At 42.6% G+C, this 23,123-nt stretch overlaps 1 protein-coding gene across 1 annotated transcript; it reads left to right on the forward strand.

Moving 5' to 3' along the window:
* The first annotated feature begins 1,024 nt into the window (after window positions 1-1,024).
* Window positions 1,025-11,537, forward strand: UTP23 (UTP23 small subunit processome component). The gene is made up of 3 exons (XM_032765275.2): window positions 1,025-1,377; window positions 9,586-9,760; window positions 10,599-11,537. Exons 1-3 carry the CDS (start codon window positions 1,190-1,192, stop codon window positions 10,977-10,979), a joined length of 744 nt encoding a protein of 247 aa, XP_032621166.1. The 5' UTR covers window positions 1,025-1,189; the 3' UTR covers window positions 10,980-11,537.
* Window positions 11,538-23,123: the final 11,586 nt, after the last annotated feature.

Raw genomic sequence — 23,123 nt, forward strand, 5'->3', positions numbered from 1 at the left:
GGACAGGCAATACACAAACTTCTCTAAAGAAGCTCTGCAAACGTACAGCACCCATGCTAATGCTAAGATTCTCTGGAACTGTAACTATCTGTAATGCTAAATTGGGCAAAATTGTCTAGTGTTTTTCTGATGTGGACAAAGGCTCACTAAGGGCTAAAATGAGATCCCAGAACTCATGACACTTGTGTCCAATCAGGATTTGAAACCAGGTTTTGTAAAGGCAAAAGAGTAGCTAGACCAATGAATGAGACCATTAAAACTAGAGGGTGAGGGGAAAACTCACTGCTTGCCAAGCACAGAAAACATTAGCATAGCATGTGGTAGGGCAGTCCCTCATCAGATAACTGTGGTATTGCTGAGCTGAGAGCACGCGGTGTGTGCTCAGCCTTTGCTAGGGTTAAGATAGCATGTGACAAGTGCTTGGTCCCTGCATGCATGTGAGTGAAAATTTGCATGGATGTGAGAGAAATTTTCAATTTTCCACCAGGAAAACTGAAATGATGGTCTTCAGGCCACCTTCCTGCAGGGCTCTTACCAATGTCACTTCCTTGCAGGCAGAAAACTTCCATTTCAGCTCTTCCCAAAGACGTCTATTTGGAATTTCTCTCCAGCCACAAATTTTGAGGTTTTTATTTTTTAGCCCGATTTGGGATGAATTTTTTTCTCAAGCTTTGAAACACTCAGCAGATCGAAATTCCCTCCCAGCAGGGCTGGCGCAGCGTGGACTCAGGCTGGCCTCTCCCGGGCACGGGCACCGGGGAGGGGGAGGGTAAGGAGGGCTGGCCCGGGGCGGGTCCGGGACAGGGTCCCAGTCGGCTCTCGCGGGGGTGGGGATGACGCACGCCCGAACCTGACTGGCGGTCAGCGCTCGGCTGTAGGGCAGCGGCGCAGGCGCAGCGGCCAGCACAAGCCCAACCTAGCCCCGCACGGGACCCCGTGCTGGTGACCAGGTGAGCGGGTCACGCGCCCACTAGCGGGCGTGGCTTGCCTTCGCAGTCTGGTTCCCGCTCTCGAACGCACGCGTCATTAGCCGCGCCCCTCGCTAGACGCTCCGCCCTCTGCCCCGCCTCCTGCTGCCGCTTGCCGGGCACATGCCTGTGAGTTTCCGTATCCGGGGCAGCCAACAACCGCCGGTCGGTGGCGCGGGCGCAGTCGCTGTGACGGTTGCCGCGGCAGCTTCGCTCTCGCCATGAAGCTCACGCGGCAGAAACACGCTAAGAAATATATGAGCTTCTACAAGTACAACTTCGGCTTCCGGGAGCCCTTCCAGGTGCTGCTGGACGGGACTTTCTGCCAGGCTGCGCTGCGCAACAAGATCCAGATCCGCGACCAGCTGCCCGGCTACCTGGCTGGGGCCACGCAGCTCTGCACCACCCGGTCAGTGGCTGCGTGGGATGGGGGGGGCGCGGCGCAAGCTGTCACGTGACCAGTCTGCAAAGGGAATCCTGGCAGTTACAGGCCTCTTAATCTAACTTCAGTACCAGGCAAATTGGCTGAAACTGTAATGAAGATCAGAATTATCAGATGCATAGATGGACATGGTTTGTTGGGGATGAGTCAACATGGCTTTTGTAACAGGAAATCATATCCCACCAATCTTATTAGAATTCATTGGGTTGTGGGGTCAGCAAAAGTGGGCAAGGGCTATTATCCATTTGCTATAGTGATTGTGGACTATCAAAAAGTCTTTGACAAGTGCTCTCACCCAAAGGATCTTAAGCCAAGGTCATCTCATGGATCAGTAACTGCTTAAAAGATTATTTAGATTATAAGTGTGCTCTCTATACCGTTAAGTTTGTGGAGGGTAGCAAGCTGGGAGGAGTTGCAAGTGCTTTGGAGGATAGGATTAAAATTTTAAATGATCTGGACAAACTGAAGAAATGGTCTAAAGTAAATAAGATGGAATTCAGTAAGGACAAATGCAAAGTATTCCTATTAGGAAGGACCAGTCAATTGTGCACATACAAAATGGGAAGTGACTGCCTAGGAAGGAGTACTGCAGAAAGGGATCTGGGGGTCATAGTCAATCACAAGCTAAATGAGTCAGCAGTATAACGCAGTTGCAAAAAAAGCAAACATAATTCTGGGATGTATTAGTAAGAGTATTGTAAGCAAGACACAAAAAGTAATTCTTCCACTCTACTCCATGCTGATTAGCCCTCAACTGAACTATTGTGTCCAGTTCTGGGCACCACATTTCAGGAAAGATGTGGACAGATTGGAGAAAGTCCAGAGAAGAGCAGCAAAAATGATTAAAGGTCTAGAAAACATGACCTATGAGGGAAGATTGAAAAAACTTGGTTTGGTTAGTCTGGAGAAGAGAAGACTGGGGGGGAGGCATAGCAGTTTTCAAGTACGTAAAAGGTTGTTACAAGGAGGAGGGAGAAAAATTGTTCTTAACCTCTGAGGATAGGACAAGAAGCAATGGGCTTAAACTGCAGCAAGGGCGGTTTAGGTTGGACAGTAGGAAAAAGTTTCTAACTGTCAGTGGTTAAGCATGGGAATAAATTGCATAGGGAAGTCGTAGAATCTCCATTATTGGGGGTTTTTAAGAGCAGGTTGGACAAACACCTATCAGGGATGGTCTAGATAATACTTAGTCCTGCATTGAGTGCAGGGGACTGGACTAGATGGCATCTGGAGGTTCCTTCCAGTTCTGTGATTCTAAGATAGGAAACAAATGATTGGAGTAAATGGTCAATTTTCACAGTAGAGGGAAATAAGTAGTGGTGTCCCTCAGGGATCTGTACTGGAACCAGTGCCATTGAACATATTCATAAATTAGCTTGAAAAGGAGGTTAACAGTGAGGTGGCAAACTTTGTAGATAGTTAAGTCCAAAGTAGATTGTGAAGGGTTACAAATGGATCTCATAAAACTGGATGATTGGGCAAGAAACTGGCAGGTGAAATTCAATGTAGATAAATGCAAAATAATTCACATTAACAAACAATCCTATTTATATATACAAAATGATGGGATCTAAATTAGCTGTTACCACTCAAGAAATAAATCTTGGAGTAATTGTGGACAAGTTATCTGAAAACATCTGCTTGATGTGCAGCTGGAGTCAAAAACTGACAAAGTTAGGAACCATTAAGAAAGAGAGAGATAATAAGACAGAAAATATCATAATGACACTATATAAATCCATTTTCTGGCTGCACCTAGAATATTGCCTGCAGTTCTCATTGCCCCATCTCAAAAGAGAGAGATTAGAATTGGAAAAAGTACAGAGAAATGCAAAAAAAAATATTCAGGCTATGGAACAGCTTCCATATGAGGCGAGATTAAAAAGACTGGGACTGTTCAATTTTGAAAAGAGACAAGCAAAGGGGAATAATATAGAGAGGTATAAAATCATGAATAGTGTGAAGAAATGGGAAGTGTTGTTTATCTAACACACAGACCGCAAGGTCACCCAATTAAATTCATAGGCAGCAAATTTAAAACAAACATAAGGAAGTACTTCAGACAATGCTCAGTTAGCTGTGGAACTCATTGCCAGGGAATGTTATGAAGGCCAAAAATATAACTTGGTTCAAAAGAGAATTAGTAAATTCATGGATGAGTTTAGGGTTTTTGGAACCCAAAGCAGTGGTAATTTAATTAGCAGGGTTTGTGGGGGGTTTTTTTGTTTGTTTGTTTGTTTGTTTTTAAGGCAGTGGTAGGAATAACTTGTGAACATAGATTTATTTGAAAAAACAGAACCAAAAAAGAGCCACCATGGCTAAATAAGTAATTTAAAGAAGTTGTAAGAGAGGAAAAAAGGCATCCTTTAAAAAGTGGAAGCTAAATCCTAGTGAGGAAAATAGAAAGGAGCATAAACTCTGGCAAACAAAGTGTAAAAATATAATTAGGAAGATCAAAAAGGAATTTGAAGAACACCTAGCCAAAGACTCAACAATTTATTTGCTATTTCTTTTTAAGTACATCAGAAGCAGGAAGACTGCTTAACAACCAGGGAGGCCATTGGACTATCGAGGTGCTAAAGGAGCACTCAAGGATAGTAAGGCCATTATGGAGAAACTAAATGATTTCTTTGCATTGGTCTTCACAGTTGAGGATGTGAGGGAGATTCCCAAACCTGAGCCATTCTTTTCAGGTCACAAATCTGAGGAACTGTCCCAGATTGAGATGTCATTAGAGGAGGTTTTGGAACAAATTGATTAACTAAACAGTAATAGGTCACCAGGACCAGATGGTATTCACCCAAGAGTTCTGAAGGAACTCAGATGTGAAATTGCAGGACTCCTAATTGTCGTCTGTAGCCCATCATTTAAATCAGCTTCTGTATCAAATGACTGGAGGATAGCTAATGTGACACCAATTTTTAAAAAGGGCTCCAGAGGTGGCCCTGGCAATTACTGGCCAGTAAACCTGACTTCAGTACTGGGCAGATAAGAGCAAAATTGTCAGATATGTAGATAAACATAATTTGTTGGTGAATAGTCAACATGATTTTTGTAAAGGGAAGTTGTGCCTCATCAATCTACTGAAATTCTTTCAGGGGATCACCAAGCACGTGGACAAGGGGGATCCAGTGGATATAGTGTACTTAGATTTTCAGAAAGCCTTTGACAGGGTCCCTCACCAAAGGCTCTTAAGCAAAGTAAGCAGTCACGTGATAAGAAGGAAGGTTCTCTCATGGATCGGTAATAGATTAAAAGATAGGAAAAAAGGGTGGGAATAAATAATCAGTTTTCAGAATGGAGACAGGTAAATAGTAGTGTCCCCCAAGAGTCTGTACTGGGCACAGTCCTATTCAACATATTCATAAATGATTGAGAAAAAGGGGTAAATAGTGAGGTGGCAAAATTTGATGATACAAAACTACTCAAGATAGTTAAGTCCCAGACAGACTGCGCAGTGCTACAAAAGGATCTCTCAAAACTGGGTGACTGGGCAACAAAATGGCAGATGAAATTCAATGTTGATAAATGCAAAAGTATTGCACATTGGAAAATATCATCCCAACTATACATATATATAAAAAATGAAATGATGAGGTCTAAATTAACTGTTACCACTCAAGAAAGAGATCTTGGAGTCATTGTGCATAGTTCTCTGATAACAGCCACTCACTCTGCGGCGGCAGTCAAAAATATTGGGAATCATTAAGAAAGGGATAGATAATAAGACAGAAAATATCATATTGCCTTTATATGAATCCTTAATTACTGGGTGCAGATGTGGTCACCCCATCTCAAAAAAGATATATTGGACTTTCAAAAGGTTCAGAAAATGGCAACAAAAATTATTAGGGGTATGGAACAGCTGCTGTAGGAGGAGAGATTAATAAGACTGGGACTTTTCAGTTTGGAAAAGAGATGACAAAGGGGGATTATGATAGACGTCTGTAAAGTCATGACTGGTGTGGAGAAAGTAAATATAAGAAGGAATAAACAGCACTTCCATAACACAAGAACTAGGGACCGCCATATGAAATTAATAAGCAGCAGGTTTAAAACAAACAAAAGGAAGTATTTCTTCACACAACATGCAGTCAACCTGTGAAACTCCTTGCCAGAGGATGTTGTGAAGGCCAAGACTATAGCAGGATTCAGAAAAGAACTAGAAAAGTTCATGAAGGATAGGTCCATCAATGGCTATTAGCCAGGATGGGCAGGGCTGGAGTCCCTAGCCTCTGTTTGCCAGAAGCTGGGAATGGGCGACGGGATGGATCATTTGATGATTACCTGTTCTGTTCATTCATTGGCCACTGTTGGTAGACAGAATACTGAGCTAGATGAACCTTTAATCTGACCCAGTATTGTTTGATATATGATTGGCATAAATAAGAGTACTTTTAACTAAAATTATTTTTATTAGGTTTTAAACAAGCTCACACACGTGCTGTAGCAGTAGGGTTAGAGCATTTTAAACATTTATATTTAGTCAAAGTCTGAAATGGTTTTGAGTATCAGCAACCACCCTTCTGGGGGCCATCCTTCTGTCCAGTTGCTGGGTAGTTTAAAGGTGCTAGATTTTTGCCCAAAGAAAAACTTTCATGCAGTGCTTTAATTTTTTTTTTTGGTATAGCTAACTTAAAACACATGACTTATAATGACTCCTGGTGGGTCGTCATAGTAACCCCTGGTGGGTTACCAATTTTTTTAGTTTTAGCAACCTACTTATTTTTTATTATTAAAGCATTTTTAGTTATAACAATGAACTTATATATCAGAGACACTTAACCAACATCAATTGTTCAAACATTCCTTCCATTCTTATGATATATTAACTCTGTCCCATTCTGATTAGAAAAACGGCAAACATGCAGCTGAATGGCCTTGCCTGTCAGAGTGTAAGATTATTCCTAACTCTGTGGTATTTGGTTTTCAGCTAGCAGTGGCTGACTGAAGATGGCTGACTGAAGTACTGTCAAGTTCTGGGGTTACGCGCAGAAATGTCAAATTCTGGGAGTTCCAGGATCATCAATGGCTATTAGCCAAAATGATCAGGGATGCAACACCATGTTCTGGATCTGTGTAAACCTGTGACTGCTAGAAGCTGGGTCTGGGCAACTTAGGATGGATTACTTGATAAATTGCCCTGTTGTGTTCACTCTCTCTGAAGCATCTGGCACTGGCCACTGTCAAAAGACAGGATACTGGGCTAGAAGGACCATTGGTCTGACCCAGCATGGCCATTCTTGTGTTCTTATGACCTGACTCCAACCAGCTTCCCCGCAGTGAAACTGCCCAGAAGCAGGTCAATTCCCCTTGGGATGGAACTGTGTGCTTGGAGAGGTACTTGGAGTAGGGGTTTTGCTCGGAGAGATGACTCCCCCTTTTCCCCAGCATCCACATGATGCAGCAATGGTAACCTCTGCTATTTCCCATGGTATCCGTGGGCAAGGGCAAGAGGAGGTAAGGAGAGAAAGCCGATTCCCTTTCAGCAGCACCGGAATTGGATGTTGGTGCCCCCAAGCTGGCCTCAGGGAGAGCACCCTGTGTCATTTGCTTCCCCAGTATCTGGGAAAGATGGTGGGCTTCTCACCAGGCATTGTCCTAAGTCAGTGGAGCCTCTCTACCTTTCCCTATTGTCCTTTGACCAGCAGGTTCAGACCTCTGGATATTGGGCATCTGATGAAAGTCTCATTGAGTGAGAGGGTTGGGCAGGTTGGTGGGATAAATTAGTAAAAAGGAAGAAAGATATAGATATAGATATAGATATAGATATAGATATATATATGAAAATAGGAAATGTGTCAGAAAGAGAAAAAAGATAAAAGGAGATGCTGTAAGTAGGACTGGTAGAATCATGTTTGTAAGTTTATTCTTATTTTACCACCAGTGAATTCACCCACCTGTAGTGCTGGTTAAATACTGTTCAGTGGATATATTAGGCAACAAATACTGGTGAAATTCATTGAATAAGATATTTTAAATGTTTTTCCCTCTTTAATCAGCCCTAATAATAAGTTACATATTTTGAAATAGTCCTTTAGAAGGTTGATTGCAATTATGTTACAATTAAATCCAGTACTCACCTAGTGCACAGCTTGTTTTATTTCTTTAGGCTGGGATTTTCGAAGAACTTAACTTGAAATTCAGTGGTATCTGGAAAACTAACTCGGCACCCTTTGAAAATCCTATTCTTAGACTTCAGAAGGCATAGCTTTGTAGATACACTCTCAAGGGCATGGTAACACATGTTTTTCACTCTGCTTACTTTCAAAGATGGAATCATGTTTTAGCCATGTTGAGGAACGACTGTTGTAACCAGGTCCCCTGACATGGTTGGTCTTGCAGCATATGTGTAACCTTAGTCATTTTCATATTCCAATAGTTATTTCAACAGCAGAACTTCCCGAGCTTCATCAGGCAGAAGAGCCCCTGACTTACTGTGATATTGCCAGGGTTCAATGCAAGATATGATGTACAATGGTAGTTGCATGGGTGACTTTAAAAAAAAAAATAAAAAAACAAAAAACATCATCGTTGCTTTGAAAAGGAAGTAAGTATAATGAACAAAAAGGAATTGTGTTTTGAGCCCTGGGTAGTGGATTTTTTTTGGTTTGTCCAACTCATCTTTCCTTTCAACCAGAAACACTTGTTCCAAAAAGAATTCTTTACTTTGCAAGCTGGTGGAAGTGCAGACAAATAACTGCCTCTTACATTGATGCATGTCTGTCGAACCTCCTTTCCTTCCACTTGATTGCAAATAAATCAGCTGTGACAGTCATGTAGCACAGAGCAGGCCAACCTAGATTTTAGCACTGTGCTGAGCAGAAGTAGTTTGGCATATTCCGTCTCTTCACTTCAGGTTGAAAGCAGTGATTCAGTTTACGTTCATTTGATAGATCCTTCCATGTTCCCCGTGTCCACAGAGTTGAAATCTACCACCTCTTCACCATCATTATCTGCTTTCTTCAGTTTCCCTTCCTTTTTTAACCATGTGCAGTGGGAAAATGTTGATCTTTTAAAAAATATAGAGAGAGATTTTTAGTATATCATTGTACATAACAATGGCAACACAGAAACTAAAGACCAGGCTAACCAGCAGCATTATTAATTGGTTTTGTTCCATCATGCTGCTTTGCTTCAGGATTGCTTTGTTAGACGAAATAGATGCCCTCTTAAAATTTTCTGAAAGAGTATGCAGTGAACTTTTGGAGTATATGAGAAAACAAAAAGGAGTTCTGTTTTCTTAATGGTATAACTGAGTGGATCAAAGCATTGCCCTAGCAATGGTGTAATTATGGTTGAAATGGCATTATCGTTCGAAGATGTGAATATGACTATCTACATATACCCATCTCAATACACATGTCTCTGAAGAAACCCCAGATAGTGTTGCAGGGCTCTAGACCCTTCCCAAGCCCTGTCAAACTGTCTGTACTTTAGAGACGCTGATTTTCATCGCCCCACATGCCCCTTTAATATGTAAATTCCAGAGAATGTTTCTGCTGAGCACCTGTAGTTGCGAACCTGCAAAATAGTAATCAAATTGATTGCACATCAGACATCCCAGTGCCTGTTTTTCTGTATCATGCCATTCAGAGTTGAGATCTCTTAGCAACTCAATGGTCATACACATGAAGGCATAAATTAACACCACATACAGTAAATAAAGCAGTTGGCACCATTGCGTATTATTTTTAGTTGTATTATGGTAGTGCTCTGTGTACTAGGTGATGTCTAAACATCTAGGAAGAGGCAGTCCTCTATCCAAAGGGCTCGCAGTCTTAAGAAATTTGAATTTCTTTGTAGTGGCTGTAATTATATTGACATATATTTTTGAATGTGGTAATATATTTGTCTAGCAATTGAAGCAGTTGTATAAACACAAATAAGAGTATGAGGAGTTGACACTGCCATTGAATTGTCCCTATTTGATATTTCAAACGTTACTGGTCAGTCTTGTTTAGAACTATTGAGCATGTGCTGAAGTGAGAGAAACTGTTATTTCGTTCAGATTATTGGGCACTGTGTGACAAGCATAGAGCCTGATCAGAAAATGTTCAGCTAGAATCAAACATGTTTGAGAATTCAAAATTTAAAATATCTTTGCAGTTGTATACAACAGTTGTGCAAGTAGTTATTTTCCTCCAGTAAATCACTCTTATTTTTGCTCTTTAGATGTGTTTTAAAAGAATTGGAGTCATTGGGGAAGGAACTTTATGGAGCAAAGCTAATTGCCCAAAGATTTCAAGTTCGAAACTGTTCCCACTTCAAAAATCCAGTGAGTGGCTCAGCATGTCTATTGTCCATGACTGAAGAGGGTAATCCTCATCACTATTTCATTGCTACGCAGGTAATACATTTTGAAATAAAGTTAAGCCATACTTCCTAAATCTATTCTCTGATTCCTAAATATTAGGAATTCTGTCAACTATGAACATGAGATTTATGTGGTTTATTGGGACTAAATTTATAAGACTTGCATGCCCAAGACAAGTAACTTTACATGCAAATTACAAAATGGGAAAATTGTAGGTTGCATGCAAAAGTTACCAGTTTTGTCAGCACAAGTGAATGATTAGCTGTTACTGTAGTTAGCTCCCTAAAACAGAATGGCCATTTTAAGGAAACAAGCAGCAGATGTGATTTTTGCATGATGAATGGGAACAAAAAGATTGTATGTGCCTCGATTGCATGTCCACCAGTCTGTGTTAGCATTTTTCTTAAAATGCTAAACTGGACATTTGGAATAGATTTTGGTTCATCTTTTTTAAATAGAAAATGATATTTAAACTGGCAAGTGCTGTTGAAACCTGGGTGCAGATAAGACATTGTAATTGTCTATTATTGTGACTTAAAAGTGCTAGTGAATGCACATAATGTATTTGAATCTGTTTTATATTCTGCATTTTCTGCATTACGTGAAAATAAGATGGTTTGCTAGAATTTTATATAGCATCTTCTATTAGAACATTTACCTCTTTTGCATATTACTAGGGCAATTACCTGTTTACCTGTTCTAAACACATTTTTTTTCTGTCCACAAAGGTAGGAGGTAAATTTCCATCATCCATATCCCTGATAATGACTTTTTTTATAGACTGTATCTGTCTTTGTTTTAAAGGTAGTTGCATTTGAATTGAAGGTTTGATCCATTCCAAAATATTGACTGATGTGTTTGATTTTGACAGGACCAGGATTTGGCAACAAAAGTGAAGAAAAAGGCTGGAGTTCCTCTTCTCTTTATTATTCAGAACACTATGGTGCTGGACAAACCTTCTCCGAAATCACTGGCATTTGTTCAAGCCATGCAGGCAAATCAGCTTGTTCCAGAGCACCAGAAACAAAGTATTGAGCATCTTAAAGAAGAACAGGGACTAGTAAAGGAGTCTGAAAACAGAAGAAAACGTAAGAGGGCAGGTGGCCCCAATCCTCTCAGTTGCCTGAAGAAAAAGAAAAAAGTGCAGGAGCCCCAACAGCCTTCCGCTGCTAAGAAGAAACGAAAAAGAAAACGAAACCGAGCTAAATCAGAAGCAAAGGCAGTGTCTGTGCAGCTGAATGTGAAAGCATAAAGCTGCCCATATAAACTGTACTGGACTTGAATACAACTTGAACTTTGTGCAAAGAAAAGAAAAATTCTTAAAATTCTAATATGAAAATAAGTATTTATTTTTATGAAATATTATATTCTTCATTGTAACTTTCAGCACCTTTGTATATTTATATCATCCCAATAATATACCTTGTTCTTTATTAATCAGATAATTACAAAACATTTCCCCCCCACTATAACCACAAGTCTGCCCTCACTGAGAAATTGGAGAGCTGTTATGTTGCAAAATCTGGTATCTGGAGTGCCCCAAGTAGTGGGACTTTTTTTTATTATTTATTATTTCTCTGTGCACACAACTGCCCTCACATGTACAAATTGTGTGTATATTATTCCTGGCCCTGCCTTAGTTGGGATCCTAAGGAGGAAGTGTAAATAAGTTTTATAAATTTTTGTGTAAGGTGTTAACAGCAGGATCTCCTCAAACTGCATCAGACCATGCCTGCATTTCCCACTCTCAAGTAAGCCAATGTTCAATTTCCAGGCTTGTGCATCAGTAAAGCTGCTTCTAATGTCAGTATTCATTGCTTTTTCTGTGGGGTACATTTATTGTTGAAACTCAAACGCAGTTCAAGTTAAATCAGGATGGACAAACCACCTGGATTCTCCTGAGGCCTCTGCCTCAGAAGGCTGTTACCTATGCAGCATGTATACCCCTTGTTAGTCTTCCACCTGGCTAGTGGCTAGTTTCCTTCCAGGTCTTTTCCTGACCCAGCACCTCCTGCAGGAGACTTTCCTACTCCTTGCACCTCTCTCCTCAGTTGAGCTGCTCGTTGGTCTCTTTGTCTCACCACTTGGGAGGCAGCTAGTTAGTAACAGATTATGCCCAACTCCCTTCAAGGGGTTAACCCACCTTTTAACTGTTTTCCTAGACAGCACCGGTGCCTGAATAGGTCACTTAGGCACAGGAGAAATGGTAGGAGCAAGTGTGCAACTTGGTCATGCTGAAACATAGTGCCACACAAGAGAAGTGAGGTTGTTCATAGTATGGCATATCCAAGCTGGAGCTGTGAAACACTTGGCTAGTTGGCAGGGGTGAGGGCTGTATGTTTTGCAGTCTGACTCAGCCATTTTGTAAGATTATAAACAGAATAAAAGCAGGCTGCTGAGGGAGCTTGAAAAAAACATAATCGGGCACTTCTGCATCTTGTTCTGTTTCCTGCACAAGCTTGCCTGTGCAAGGAGACATGGAGACAGTAAAGTGAAACTGGCAAGTCTATTACAGTGAAGAAGGATGCACTATAATATGTAGATGGAAATTGTGTGATTTTTGATCTGTTCAGACTTCCTCTGCCCAACCACAGTGTAATTCCTATAAATAGGGAATATTTAAAACCAGTTAAGGGTGCTACGGGGAACACCCCCTTCCTCCACACCACAATCCCATGAAAGCAGCTAAGATATCCATTTAAAATGTATTTTATCCCCTACACATCACCATTCACTATTTTACTAGCAGAGTCTCATCTGTAGATAAAATGTACCTTCCTATACAATAACACCATTTCTCACAGTTGCAAAACTTATGCAATATTAACATGGCTGCTAGAAAGCTGTACAGGTGTAATTTATAAATGTGGTGTTTTCCCACAGGGAAGTATGAGGGCAGAATTAAGTTTTTGTGTTCTAAGTGCACTTGTCTTTTACTTGATAAAGTGCCTCAAAAGTGATAATAGTTCTCATGGCCTTATGGGACTTTGACCCCTTCCTTCTGTAGTTCCCTAAGGATCTCAGAAGGTTTATAGAAATTTCCCACAACCCACTGTTCATGAGAGGAATGCCAGGAAATGTGGGATAAATGCTTAGCGTACAACTACAATGGTAGACTATGGTAGATGTGCAAAACTGCCTGTAACAGCATGGCTTCACCACATCATTCAATTCTACATTCATACAGGACAACCACCCTGTGCAGTGACTGCTGGAAAATGGAGCAAAATGTATCAAAATTTAGCTTTGATACTAGTGGTGAAAAAGCGCTGCCTGCAGAAAGTAGTGTAGTTACAAATGGGGATGTAACAGTTAAGTCGCACCAATCATGGCACCCCTCTGCTGAGCAGTAGTTAGTGTCCTATCGATGAGGAGTCTGGGCATCTTCTCAATGTGACTTGTGTGTTCATGCTCTTCACAGCCGTCCTTTTACAGAGGCAGTCACAAGCAGCACCAAGGCAATCACGTCTAAATGATTAATCCAGAGCCAATGCCTGATTGCTAGGAAGTAACTGCCCAGAGAATTGACTCTAGTTAGATTAAAGCAGAGAGCAAGCTTGGTGTGTGCAACAGCTTCCCCTCTAAGGGTACATCTGCGCTATGGGATTATTCCGATTTTACATAAACCGGTGTTATAAAACAGATTGTATAAAGTCGAGTTCACGCAGCCACACTAAGCACATTAATTCGGCAGTGTGCGTCCATGGTCCGAGGCTAGCGTCAATTTCCAGAGCATTGCACTGTGGGTAGCTATTCCATAGCTATCCCATAGTTCCTGCAGTCTCCCTCGCCCCTTAGAATTCTGGGTTGAGAGCCCAGTGGCTGATGGGGCAAAAATCATTGTCGCGGGTGGTTCTGGGTAAATGTCGTCAGTCATTCCTTCCTCCGGGAAAGCAAGGCAGACAATCATTTCATGCCCTTTTTCCCTGGATTGCCCTGGCAGACGCCATAGCACGGCAACCATGGAGCCCGTTCAGCTTTTTTTTTTTTTTTTTTACAGTCACCGTATGTGTACTGGATGCCACGGACAGAGGCGATACTCCAGCGCTACACAGCAGCATTCATTTGCTTTTGCATGATAGCAGAGACGGTTATCAGTCGTTCTGTACCGTCTGCTGCTGGCGTAAATTGGCAATGAGATGACGGTTATCTGTCCTCTGTACTGTCTGCTGCTATCATGGGTGCCCCTGGCTGAGATCAGCTGGGGGCAAAAGCAAAACTGGGAATGACTCCCCGAGTCAATCCCTCCTTTATGGTTTCTAAAAATAGAGTCAGTCCTGCCTAGAATATGGGGCAAGTGTACTAGAGAACCAGTGTATCAGAGAGCACAGGTGCTCTGTGTCAGATCCCACAGAAATGATGAGCTACATGCCATTCACGGGGGGTGCCCCTGCAACAACCCCACCTTTGCTTCCCTCCTCCCCCAACCTTCCTGGGCTACCGTGGCAGTGTCCCCCCCATTTGTGTCATGAAGTTATAAAGAATGCAGGAATAAGAAACAGAGACTTGTTAGTGAGATAAAATGAGGGGGAGGCAGCCTCCCGGGGCTATGACAGTCCAGGCAGAACATTAAGCGGTGCAGGGAGAGGAGCCCAGCATGCTGCTGCTATGATAGTCCAGGCAGTACAGAATCTTTTCTTTACACAGGAAAGGGAGGGGGCTGATGGAGCTCAGCCCCAGTTGCTATGATGAAGACGGTTACCAGCCATTCTGTACCATCTACTGGGAATGACCGGGAGTCATTCCTATTTTTACCCAGGCGCCCCGCCAGCCTCACCTGAGGCCAGCCAGGAGCACTCACAGGGCTGATGTTGAAGACGGATATCAGTCATATTGCACCATCTGCCACCGGGAGGGGAGAGGAGCCGGATACTGCTCTTCACTGCTGCAGCATCGCGTCTACCAGCAGCATTCAGTAGACATAGGGTGACATTGAAAGAAGTCAAGAAACTATTTCTTTCCCTTTTCTTTCACGGGTGGGGGGGGAGTAAATTGACGAGCTATTCCCTGAACCACGCCGGACAATGTGTTTGACCCTACAGGCATTGGGAGCTCAGCCAAGAATGCAAATACTTTTCAGAGACTGCTGTGGACTGTGGGATAGCTGGAGTCCTCAGTACCCTCTCCCTCCCTCCCTCCATGAGCGTCCATTTGAGTCTCTGGCTTCCCGTTACGCTTGTCACGCAGCACTGTGTAGCCTGGAGATTTTTTTTTCAAACGCTTTGGCATTTCGTCTTCTGTAACGGAGCTTTGATAGAACAGATTTGTCTCCCCATACAGCGATCAGATCCAGTATCTCCCGTACGTCCATGCTGGAGCTCTTTTTTTGGATTTGGGACTGCATTGCCACCCGTGCTGATCAGAGCTCCACGCTGGGCAAACAGGAAATGAAAATCAAAATTTCGCGGGGGCTTTTCCTGTTTACCTGGCCACTGCATCCAAGTTCAGATTGCTGTCCAGAGCGGTCACAGTGGGTGCACTGTGGGATACTGCCCGGAGGCCAATACCATCGATTTCCAGCCACACTAACCCTAATCCGATATGGTAATACCAATTTTAGCGCTACTCCTCTCGTCAGGGAGGAGTACAGAAACCGATTTAAAGAGCCCTTTATATCAATGTAAAGGGCCTCATAGTGTGGATGGTATAGCGTTAAATCGGTTTAACGCTGCTAAAATCGGTTTAAACGCGTAGTGTAGACCAAGCCAAAGAGTCTGCATCACTAACCTAACAGCACTACCACCATTTCTTCAAGACTAAAGCTCTGAGACTAGGAAAAAAGGGTAAGACTGTAACAATGCCACCTCTTGACTCCGACCATAACAATATTAAAGGTAATTATATTCATTGTCTCCTTAGTATCTTTTTCATACAACTTAGCACTGTGGCTGCCATAGGGAAGTTACAGGTTGGAGTTGAAAATGGATGTGCAGCATTAGAGAGCCTGGGTTAGCTCCACAAAGGAAGCTTTAGGCACTTTGCCACCCAGTGAAATCCACAATCTGAATTAGGTGCCCAGGCTCCCTATAGAATGCATGGGAGGAGTTAGGTGTCTTAAGAATGGGATTCACAAATGCCAGTAGGCTGAGCAGGGAGCTGTGTAAGCTAGCCAATAGGAAAAGCTGAGGAGAGAGTTATGGCTAAGCCCTACCGCTGAAAGGGAGCTACTCGCCTACTGCCACATCTGTGACCCCTCTCCTGGAGTTGGAGGAAGTGCCGTGTTAATAGCTTTTAACCCAGTGGTTAAAACACTCCCACAGGATGTGGAGAGACCAGGGTTTGATTCCACACTCTGCCTGATGCAAAGAAGTGATTTGAAGTTCACCTGCCTCCTAGGAAAGTGCACTAATGGCTAGGTTATGGGGTTTTCTGGAACAGGTCACTCTCAGGGCAGGCCTATGCTGTCGCTCAGGAGTGTGACAAAACTTTCCCTCTTCCCCAGCAACACAAGCTGCATTGTCTACACTGGCGCTATATCAGCGGGAGATGCTCTCCCACTAACATAGCTTATGCTTCTCACTGAGGTTGAATACTAATGCCTATGGACGAGCACTCTCCTGTCGGCATAGTGTGTAGTGTCACTTGTCCTCAATCTCTCCTGTTTAAGCTGTTCCACTGTGTATAACTATTTAAATATGCTTGTGTCAGACAAAGTGAGAATTCCTTTATAGCCCAGTGACTCTATAGACCACTCATGTGGAACACCCAGATTACAATCTCTTTACTCCAGTGAATGCTTAGGCTTACCCTCTCTTCAGCATTTCCTACTGGCTCCTGCTCAGCGTGCTGGTTTTTGTGAGTTCCATTTTTGGGTACCTAACTTTCCTTACGCATTGTGTAGGGAACCTGGGTGTCTAACTCAGGGCTGTGGATTTCACTGGGCAGTGTGGCACCTAAAAGTTAGGCACTTCACCCATCGAGCAGTGAAACACCTAAATCCTTATGTGGATCTAGCCCTAGCCTATAGAAGGTGTCCACAATAGAAAAAGAAAAATTGCAGCTGTCAAGCAGCTGGCAAAATGTGTTTCAGAATGGAACTCCTGGTTTAGCTGGCTTGGGTGATCCTGCTCACCCAGGAAGTGCTACAGCTGGTCAGATCATGTGGTGGTATCATTTTCATGCAAACTCAGACAGAATTTTAAAAGAAGTAGGTCTTGGAGATTTACACCTCATCTACAAGTAATCCAGTTACATTATGGTTAAAATTCACAGTGCCTTAGTGTACAACTGTAACAGGGCTAAAAAGCCTTTGACTGTCCAAGGCAATGATCTAGGTATATCCCACCAGCACTGAATGTAATCAGTCTTATGTGGCTTAGTGGACTTGCTTATGCCTGTAATATCGATAGGGTCCCAACTGTATCTTATAATAAAGATTTGGTGTTAGGATTGTTCTGTCACAGCATGTCTCAGGCAGCGTGTCATTGTTCTCAAAGCTACAGACACCACAAAGAGGAGTGAAGGATTTCTTCTTGTCTCAAAAGTAAGGTTTAAATCCCTTTCTTGAGCAGGTACTGTAATTAAATCTGAAGGAGTGGAAACGCGGAACCGAAGTTTTAGGACGCCATGTATTACATCTTGAACAGATTAATAGGAGAATAAAACAACAGTATTTCAGCTGCAGTCAGCAGGTCATTAATACTGAATTTTGGACAAAGCATTCTCATCTCCAGGCAGCAGAACATATTTACCAGGACAGCCTGCCAATTCAATTGGCTGGATTTATACGTTGGTGTGATCTGGTATTGTATGATAAATCATTCCCTAGCATCAGCTGACAGCACTGAATAGATGAGTTAATCAGGAGCTACTGGAACCTGAAATGTTTATGAATCATTAAAATAAATCTGAATGTGCTATGACTAGAAGAATAAATACATTCTGGTTGGGTGCGATAATTTGTTCCCCAGCTATGTATTTCTTTGGGTCCATGAAAATAAAAAGAAAGTCCAGAGCTCCTGTTCATTTCTTTTCTCTTGTCCTGGTGTTCTGCAAATGATTTCTTGATCAACTGTAGCGTCTTTGGGTAGATTGCTGAACACGTCTTGTTGGCTGCTAAAAATGAAGTGCATAAAACCAATGCAATTTGTATTCATCTAGCATCTTTCCTATCACAGTTTCACAAGCTACTGTACTGTATACCTCTGTGCAAGCATATCTCACAGGAAGCAGCCATACATATGGGAGAAATAAGCATATAAGAGCCAAGAGCAGGGCTGTACTTTAAAGGGAGGAAGACTGCATTGCGCATAGTGAAACTGACAGAAAGTAAGGCTTCAGTATCAAGTGTGTTAGAAGTGATAGAGGGAAGATATACCTCTAGAATGGGGGCTAAAACCACCAATTTCTGTGGGGGGAGGATGTGTGATGTATTTTGGTAACTATTATGTCTTTCTTTAATTTGTACGATATATTTATATCCCTACGAACTCTGCTAACTGCAGAGACAGTCAGTCTTTTTGAAAGGCAGAGTTGCTGCATTATGCTACACAAGAGACAAACTGTGTTCTCTCCTAGTGATTTTCCTTTTACCTGCTTGTTTTGATATTTGCCTTAATCTAAAATTTACAAAAAGCATACAATTGAACTGTGTGAATGGAAAAAAACATCGAAATAATGCCGGCAAAAAAGCTTAGATCTAAAACAACAAAGAGCTCAGAGAAAGACAAACAACAGAAAAGCAGTGATACGGGTTAAAAACAAAAGAAGGGCGTAAGAAAAGGGTGTAACAAAGAGTGTAACAAAAGAAGGGACCATATGAACTGGAACCATAAACTCACTGAACGTTAAATCTCGCCAAATGAGGATCAATCTAGCCTCATCATCGTATCCACTCATTATACTCCACACCCGAACATCGCCATTATATGAACAACATACCCTCGTATCTCAATGTCTGTACTTTGACCCGTTAACCTTTTACCGCCAATTGGGGATAGTGCAGATTATATATTCCTTATGCCATCCGATCTTAAACCAAACTTCGCACCCCTTGATAATCTGTATGTTATTCCCTGATAACCAGAAACTTTTACGTTTTAACTCTGTACTGGTCCCTTTTTTTTTTAACATCATCTATAAAATTTTTAAACGTGTTCCTTTTCTGTACGTCAAAGTATCACCCTGGAATCCCCATATTCATCAGAGTGATATGATTATGATATGTTTAGCACAGAGTAAGCCTTGAGAGGTAGCATTTTAAAAGTCTTCATCTGTTGAACATTAATATCCTGTTGGATTGTATGTACTATCATTGTATGTGAAGTTATGAAGCACTGCTATATGTGTTACTGAAATATGCTGTGAGGTTGGGAGATGCTCACAGCCAGTCTTTCAGTTGCAGCTAGGGTGATCAGATAGCAAATGTGAAAAATCAGGACAGGATGTATTAGGTGCCTATACATGAAAAAGCTCTGAATATCAGGACTGTCCCTATAAAATCGGGAAATCTGGTCACCCTAATTGTAACAAAGCACCAGCCAGACATGTGCTGATGGCCCATTGAAGGGAATCCACCCTCCCAAAGGCCATCCCAGAGAATTCTCAGTGAGAGCACAAAGCCAATGGAGAAGCCAATGGAGACTGCCTGACCAATAGGGGCTGCCTAACTCCCATGTCACAGAAAGGATCTTTCCAGAAAGCTGGAAGAAAATATAAAAGAAAGACAGTGACATTATCATCTGGCCTCTTTTCCCCCTCTCCCACCTCAACACCTCAACGAAGGTCTGGATGACAAAGATTTTGAACAAGGGAGGGGTGGCCCCAGACTGGAAGGGAGTCCCAGCCTGTATATGGAGGAACTGTAACCTGCTTGTACCATATCTTAGGCTGAGACATTGTTTGATTCAACCCTTGCTTAGACTAAAAGTTTAGGATTTAGAATGCATGTTTACTTTCCATTTTCTTAAGGTAACTATCTCTGACCTTTATGCCTACCATGTATAGTTCAGGCTACATTTTATTTTTAGTAAAAGTCGCAGACAGGTTATGGGCAGTAAACAAATATTTATGGACAGTGACCTGTCCATGACTTTTACTAAAAATTAAAACTTCGGGGGAGAGTTCAGGGGCCCCACAGTTCCCAGCCAATGGGAGCTGTGAAGCCAGTCCTCCTGGTGAAGGCAGTGCACAGGGCTGCCTGGCTACGCCTCTGCCTAGGAGCTGAGTGAGGGGGATTTCACCGCTTCCAGGGAGCCCCCCAGCTAAGTGCCATCCAGAGCCCACCTCACCCCATGCAAGGCCCCAGCCCTCTGCCCCCTCCTACACCCAAGCTCTGCTGCTGGTGGGAGGATGAGGGGAAAGGTGCAGTGACCCAAGACTGCCCCAGAAATGGCCAGTGTGAATGGCACAGGGGATGCCTGAGCTGCTCCAGAGCCTGGTGCACTGGTTGCTGAAGAAGTCATGTAGGTCACAGAAAGTCATGGAATCTGAGATTTCCATGACCTCCATGACAAAATCACAGCCTTACTTATAATCACTTAAAATCTACCTTTCTGTAGTTAATAAATCTGTTTTATATTTTATCAAAAACTGTGTTTTTTGGTTGTAGTGCTTGGGAAATCTCAGATCAGGTTAACAAGAGAAGTTGCACATCCACTAGCCTTTTGTCAGAGTGGTGAATTAGGTAAGCAGCTTACACTGGCCAAGCTTCTGACCAGTGCAAGACAGTACAGTTCTATGGTGCAAGGCTGAGGGGAATTGGCTGGAGCCTCTTTACTGATGACTAGAGAATAGCTAATGTGACACCAATTTTTAAAAAGAGCTCCAGAGGTGATCCCAGCAATTACAGACCAATAAGTTTGACTTCAGTACCAGGCAAACTAGTTGAAACTACAGTAAAGAACAGAATTGTCAGAAACATAGGTGAACATAACTTGTTAGGGAAGAGTCAACATGGTTTTCGTAAAGGGAAATCATACCTCACTAATCTACTACATACCCACTAATTCTTTGAGGGGGTCAACAAACATGTGGACAAAGGGGATCCAGTGGCTTCAGTACTTAGATTTTCAGAAAGCCTTTGACAAGGTTCCCTCATCAAAGGCTCTTAAGCAAAGTAAACTGTGACGGGATAAAAGGAAAGGTTCTCTCATGGATCAGTAACTGGTTAAAAGATAGGAAACAAAGGGCAGGAATAAACAGTTTTCAGAATGGGGAGAAGTAAACAGTAGTGTCCCCCAGGGGTCTGTCCTAGGACCAGTCCTATTAAACATATTCATAAATGATCTGGAAAAAAGGAGAGAAAGTTATGTGGCAAAATTTGCAGATGATACAAAACTACTCAAGATAGTGGGTATTCACCCACGAAAGCTCATGGTCCAATACGTCTGTTAGTCTATAAGGTGCCACAGGACTCTTTGCTGCTGCTCAAGATAGTTAAGTCCAAAGCAGACTGCAAAGAGCTACAAAGGGATCTCACAAAACAGGGTGACAGAACAACAAAATGGCAGATGAAATTCAAAGTTGATAAATGCAAAGTAATGCACATTGGAAAACATAATCCCTATACACAGGAAATGATGTGGTCTAAATTAGCTGTTACCGTTCAAGAGAGAGATCTTGAAGTCATTGTGCATAGTTCTCTGAAAACATTCACTCACTGTGCATCAGCAGTCAAAAACTAACAGAATGTTGGGAATCATTAAAAAAGGGATAGATAATAAGACAGAAAATATCGTATTGCCTCTATATAAATCCATGGTATGCCCACATCTTGAATACTGTGTGCAGATGTGGTCACCCCATCTCAAAAAAGATCTATTGGAATAGGAAAAGGTTCAGAAAAGGGCAACACAATTATTACAGGTAAGAACAGCTTCCATATGGAGAAAGATTAATAAGTTTGTGACTTTTCTACTTAGAAAAGAGATGACTAATGGGGGGATATGAATAGAGGTCTATAAAATCATGAATGGTATGGAGAAAGTAAATAAGGAAGAGTTATTTACTCCTCATAACACAAGAACTAGGGGTCATCAAATGAAACACTTAAAACAAACAAAAGGAATTATTTCTTCATACAATGCACAGTCAACCTGTGGAACTCCTTGCCAAAGGATATTGTGAAGGCTAAGAATATAACAGGGTTCAAAAAAGAACTAGATAAATTCATGGTGGATAGGTCCATCAATGGCTATTAGCCAGGATGGGCAGGGCTGGTGTCCTTAGCCTCTGTTTGCCATTATCTGGGAATGGGTGATGGGATGGAACACTCAATGATTACCTGTTCTGTTTGTTCCCTCGGGGGCATCTGGCATTGGCCACTGTTGGAAGACAGGATACTGGGCTAGATGGACCTTTGGTCTGACCCAGTATTCTCATGTTCTTTTGTTCTTATGGTTCATATGTGACTGGGAGATCATTCATATAACTCAGTTGGGTGTATCCCTGCCTGTGGATGGCTGTGTAAGTACGTGCCTATCGGAGGCTTTTAGGTTGCCATCGGCATCACAGAGTGAGAGGCAGCCCAGGTTGATGGGTTTGGGAGGGCTCAGCGGTCCCACTGTCTATGTTGCACTCTGGAGTCCCTATCACAAAGGGAAAAGGTAAAATCTGTGTAGTAGCATAGGAAAGTGACTGGACGTGAGGTGAGAAATGGCTGAGCTTGCAGGGAGCGTGAGGAATGGAGTGCACATTTCTCATACTGTCTTCTTCAACAGACTTGAGAAAGTCACATTAACCTCTCAGTTTCCACATCAGCGCAAGTGCGTAGTAGAACCCCATAACAAGCGCGTCTCTAATGACCCACCAGCTCCCACAGAATGTCAGTTTTGTTAATACAAAAACATTTCTAGTCCTTGAGACTTTCCAATACAACATAACTTGCCACATTAGCAGATTCTCAGCCAAATCCCTCCTCTGCGGGCTTGGCTACACTGGAGAGTTGCAGTGCTGGTGGTGGCTTTACAGCGCTGCAACTCACACACCGTCCACATTTGCAAGGCACATCCAGCACTGTATCTCCCTGGATATAGCGCTGGCTGTACTCTACCTCTGCCTGGGGAATAATGACTGCAGTGCTGGTGATGCAGCGCTGCTCCGCCAGTGTGGCCACCAAAAGCACTGTTATTGGCATTCGGAGGTATCTCAGAATGCCTGTTCAGCCACTCTGCTCATCAGTTCGAACTCTACTGCCCTGGCCTCAGGTGACCCGCCCTTTAAATGTCCGAGAATTTTAAAAATCCCCTTCCTGTTTGCTCAGCCAGGTGTGGAGTGCAATCAGTGAATCTTTCCAGGTGACCATGCCTCCATGCGCCAAACGAGCCCCAGCTTGGAGCAATGGCAAGTTGCTGGACGTCATCAGTGTTTCGGGGGAGGAAGCTGTGCAGTCCCAGCTGCGCTCCAACCGTAGGAATTAGATACCTATGGGCAGATATCAAGGCCATGCTGGAAAGGG

This window comes from Chelonoidis abingdonii, chromosome 2 (assembly GCF_003597395.2).
Source record: "Chelonoidis abingdonii isolate Lonesome George chromosome 2, CheloAbing_2.0, whole genome shotgun sequence".
NCBI classification, from domain to species: Eukaryota; Metazoa; Chordata; order Testudines; family Testudinidae; genus Chelonoidis; species Chelonoidis abingdonii.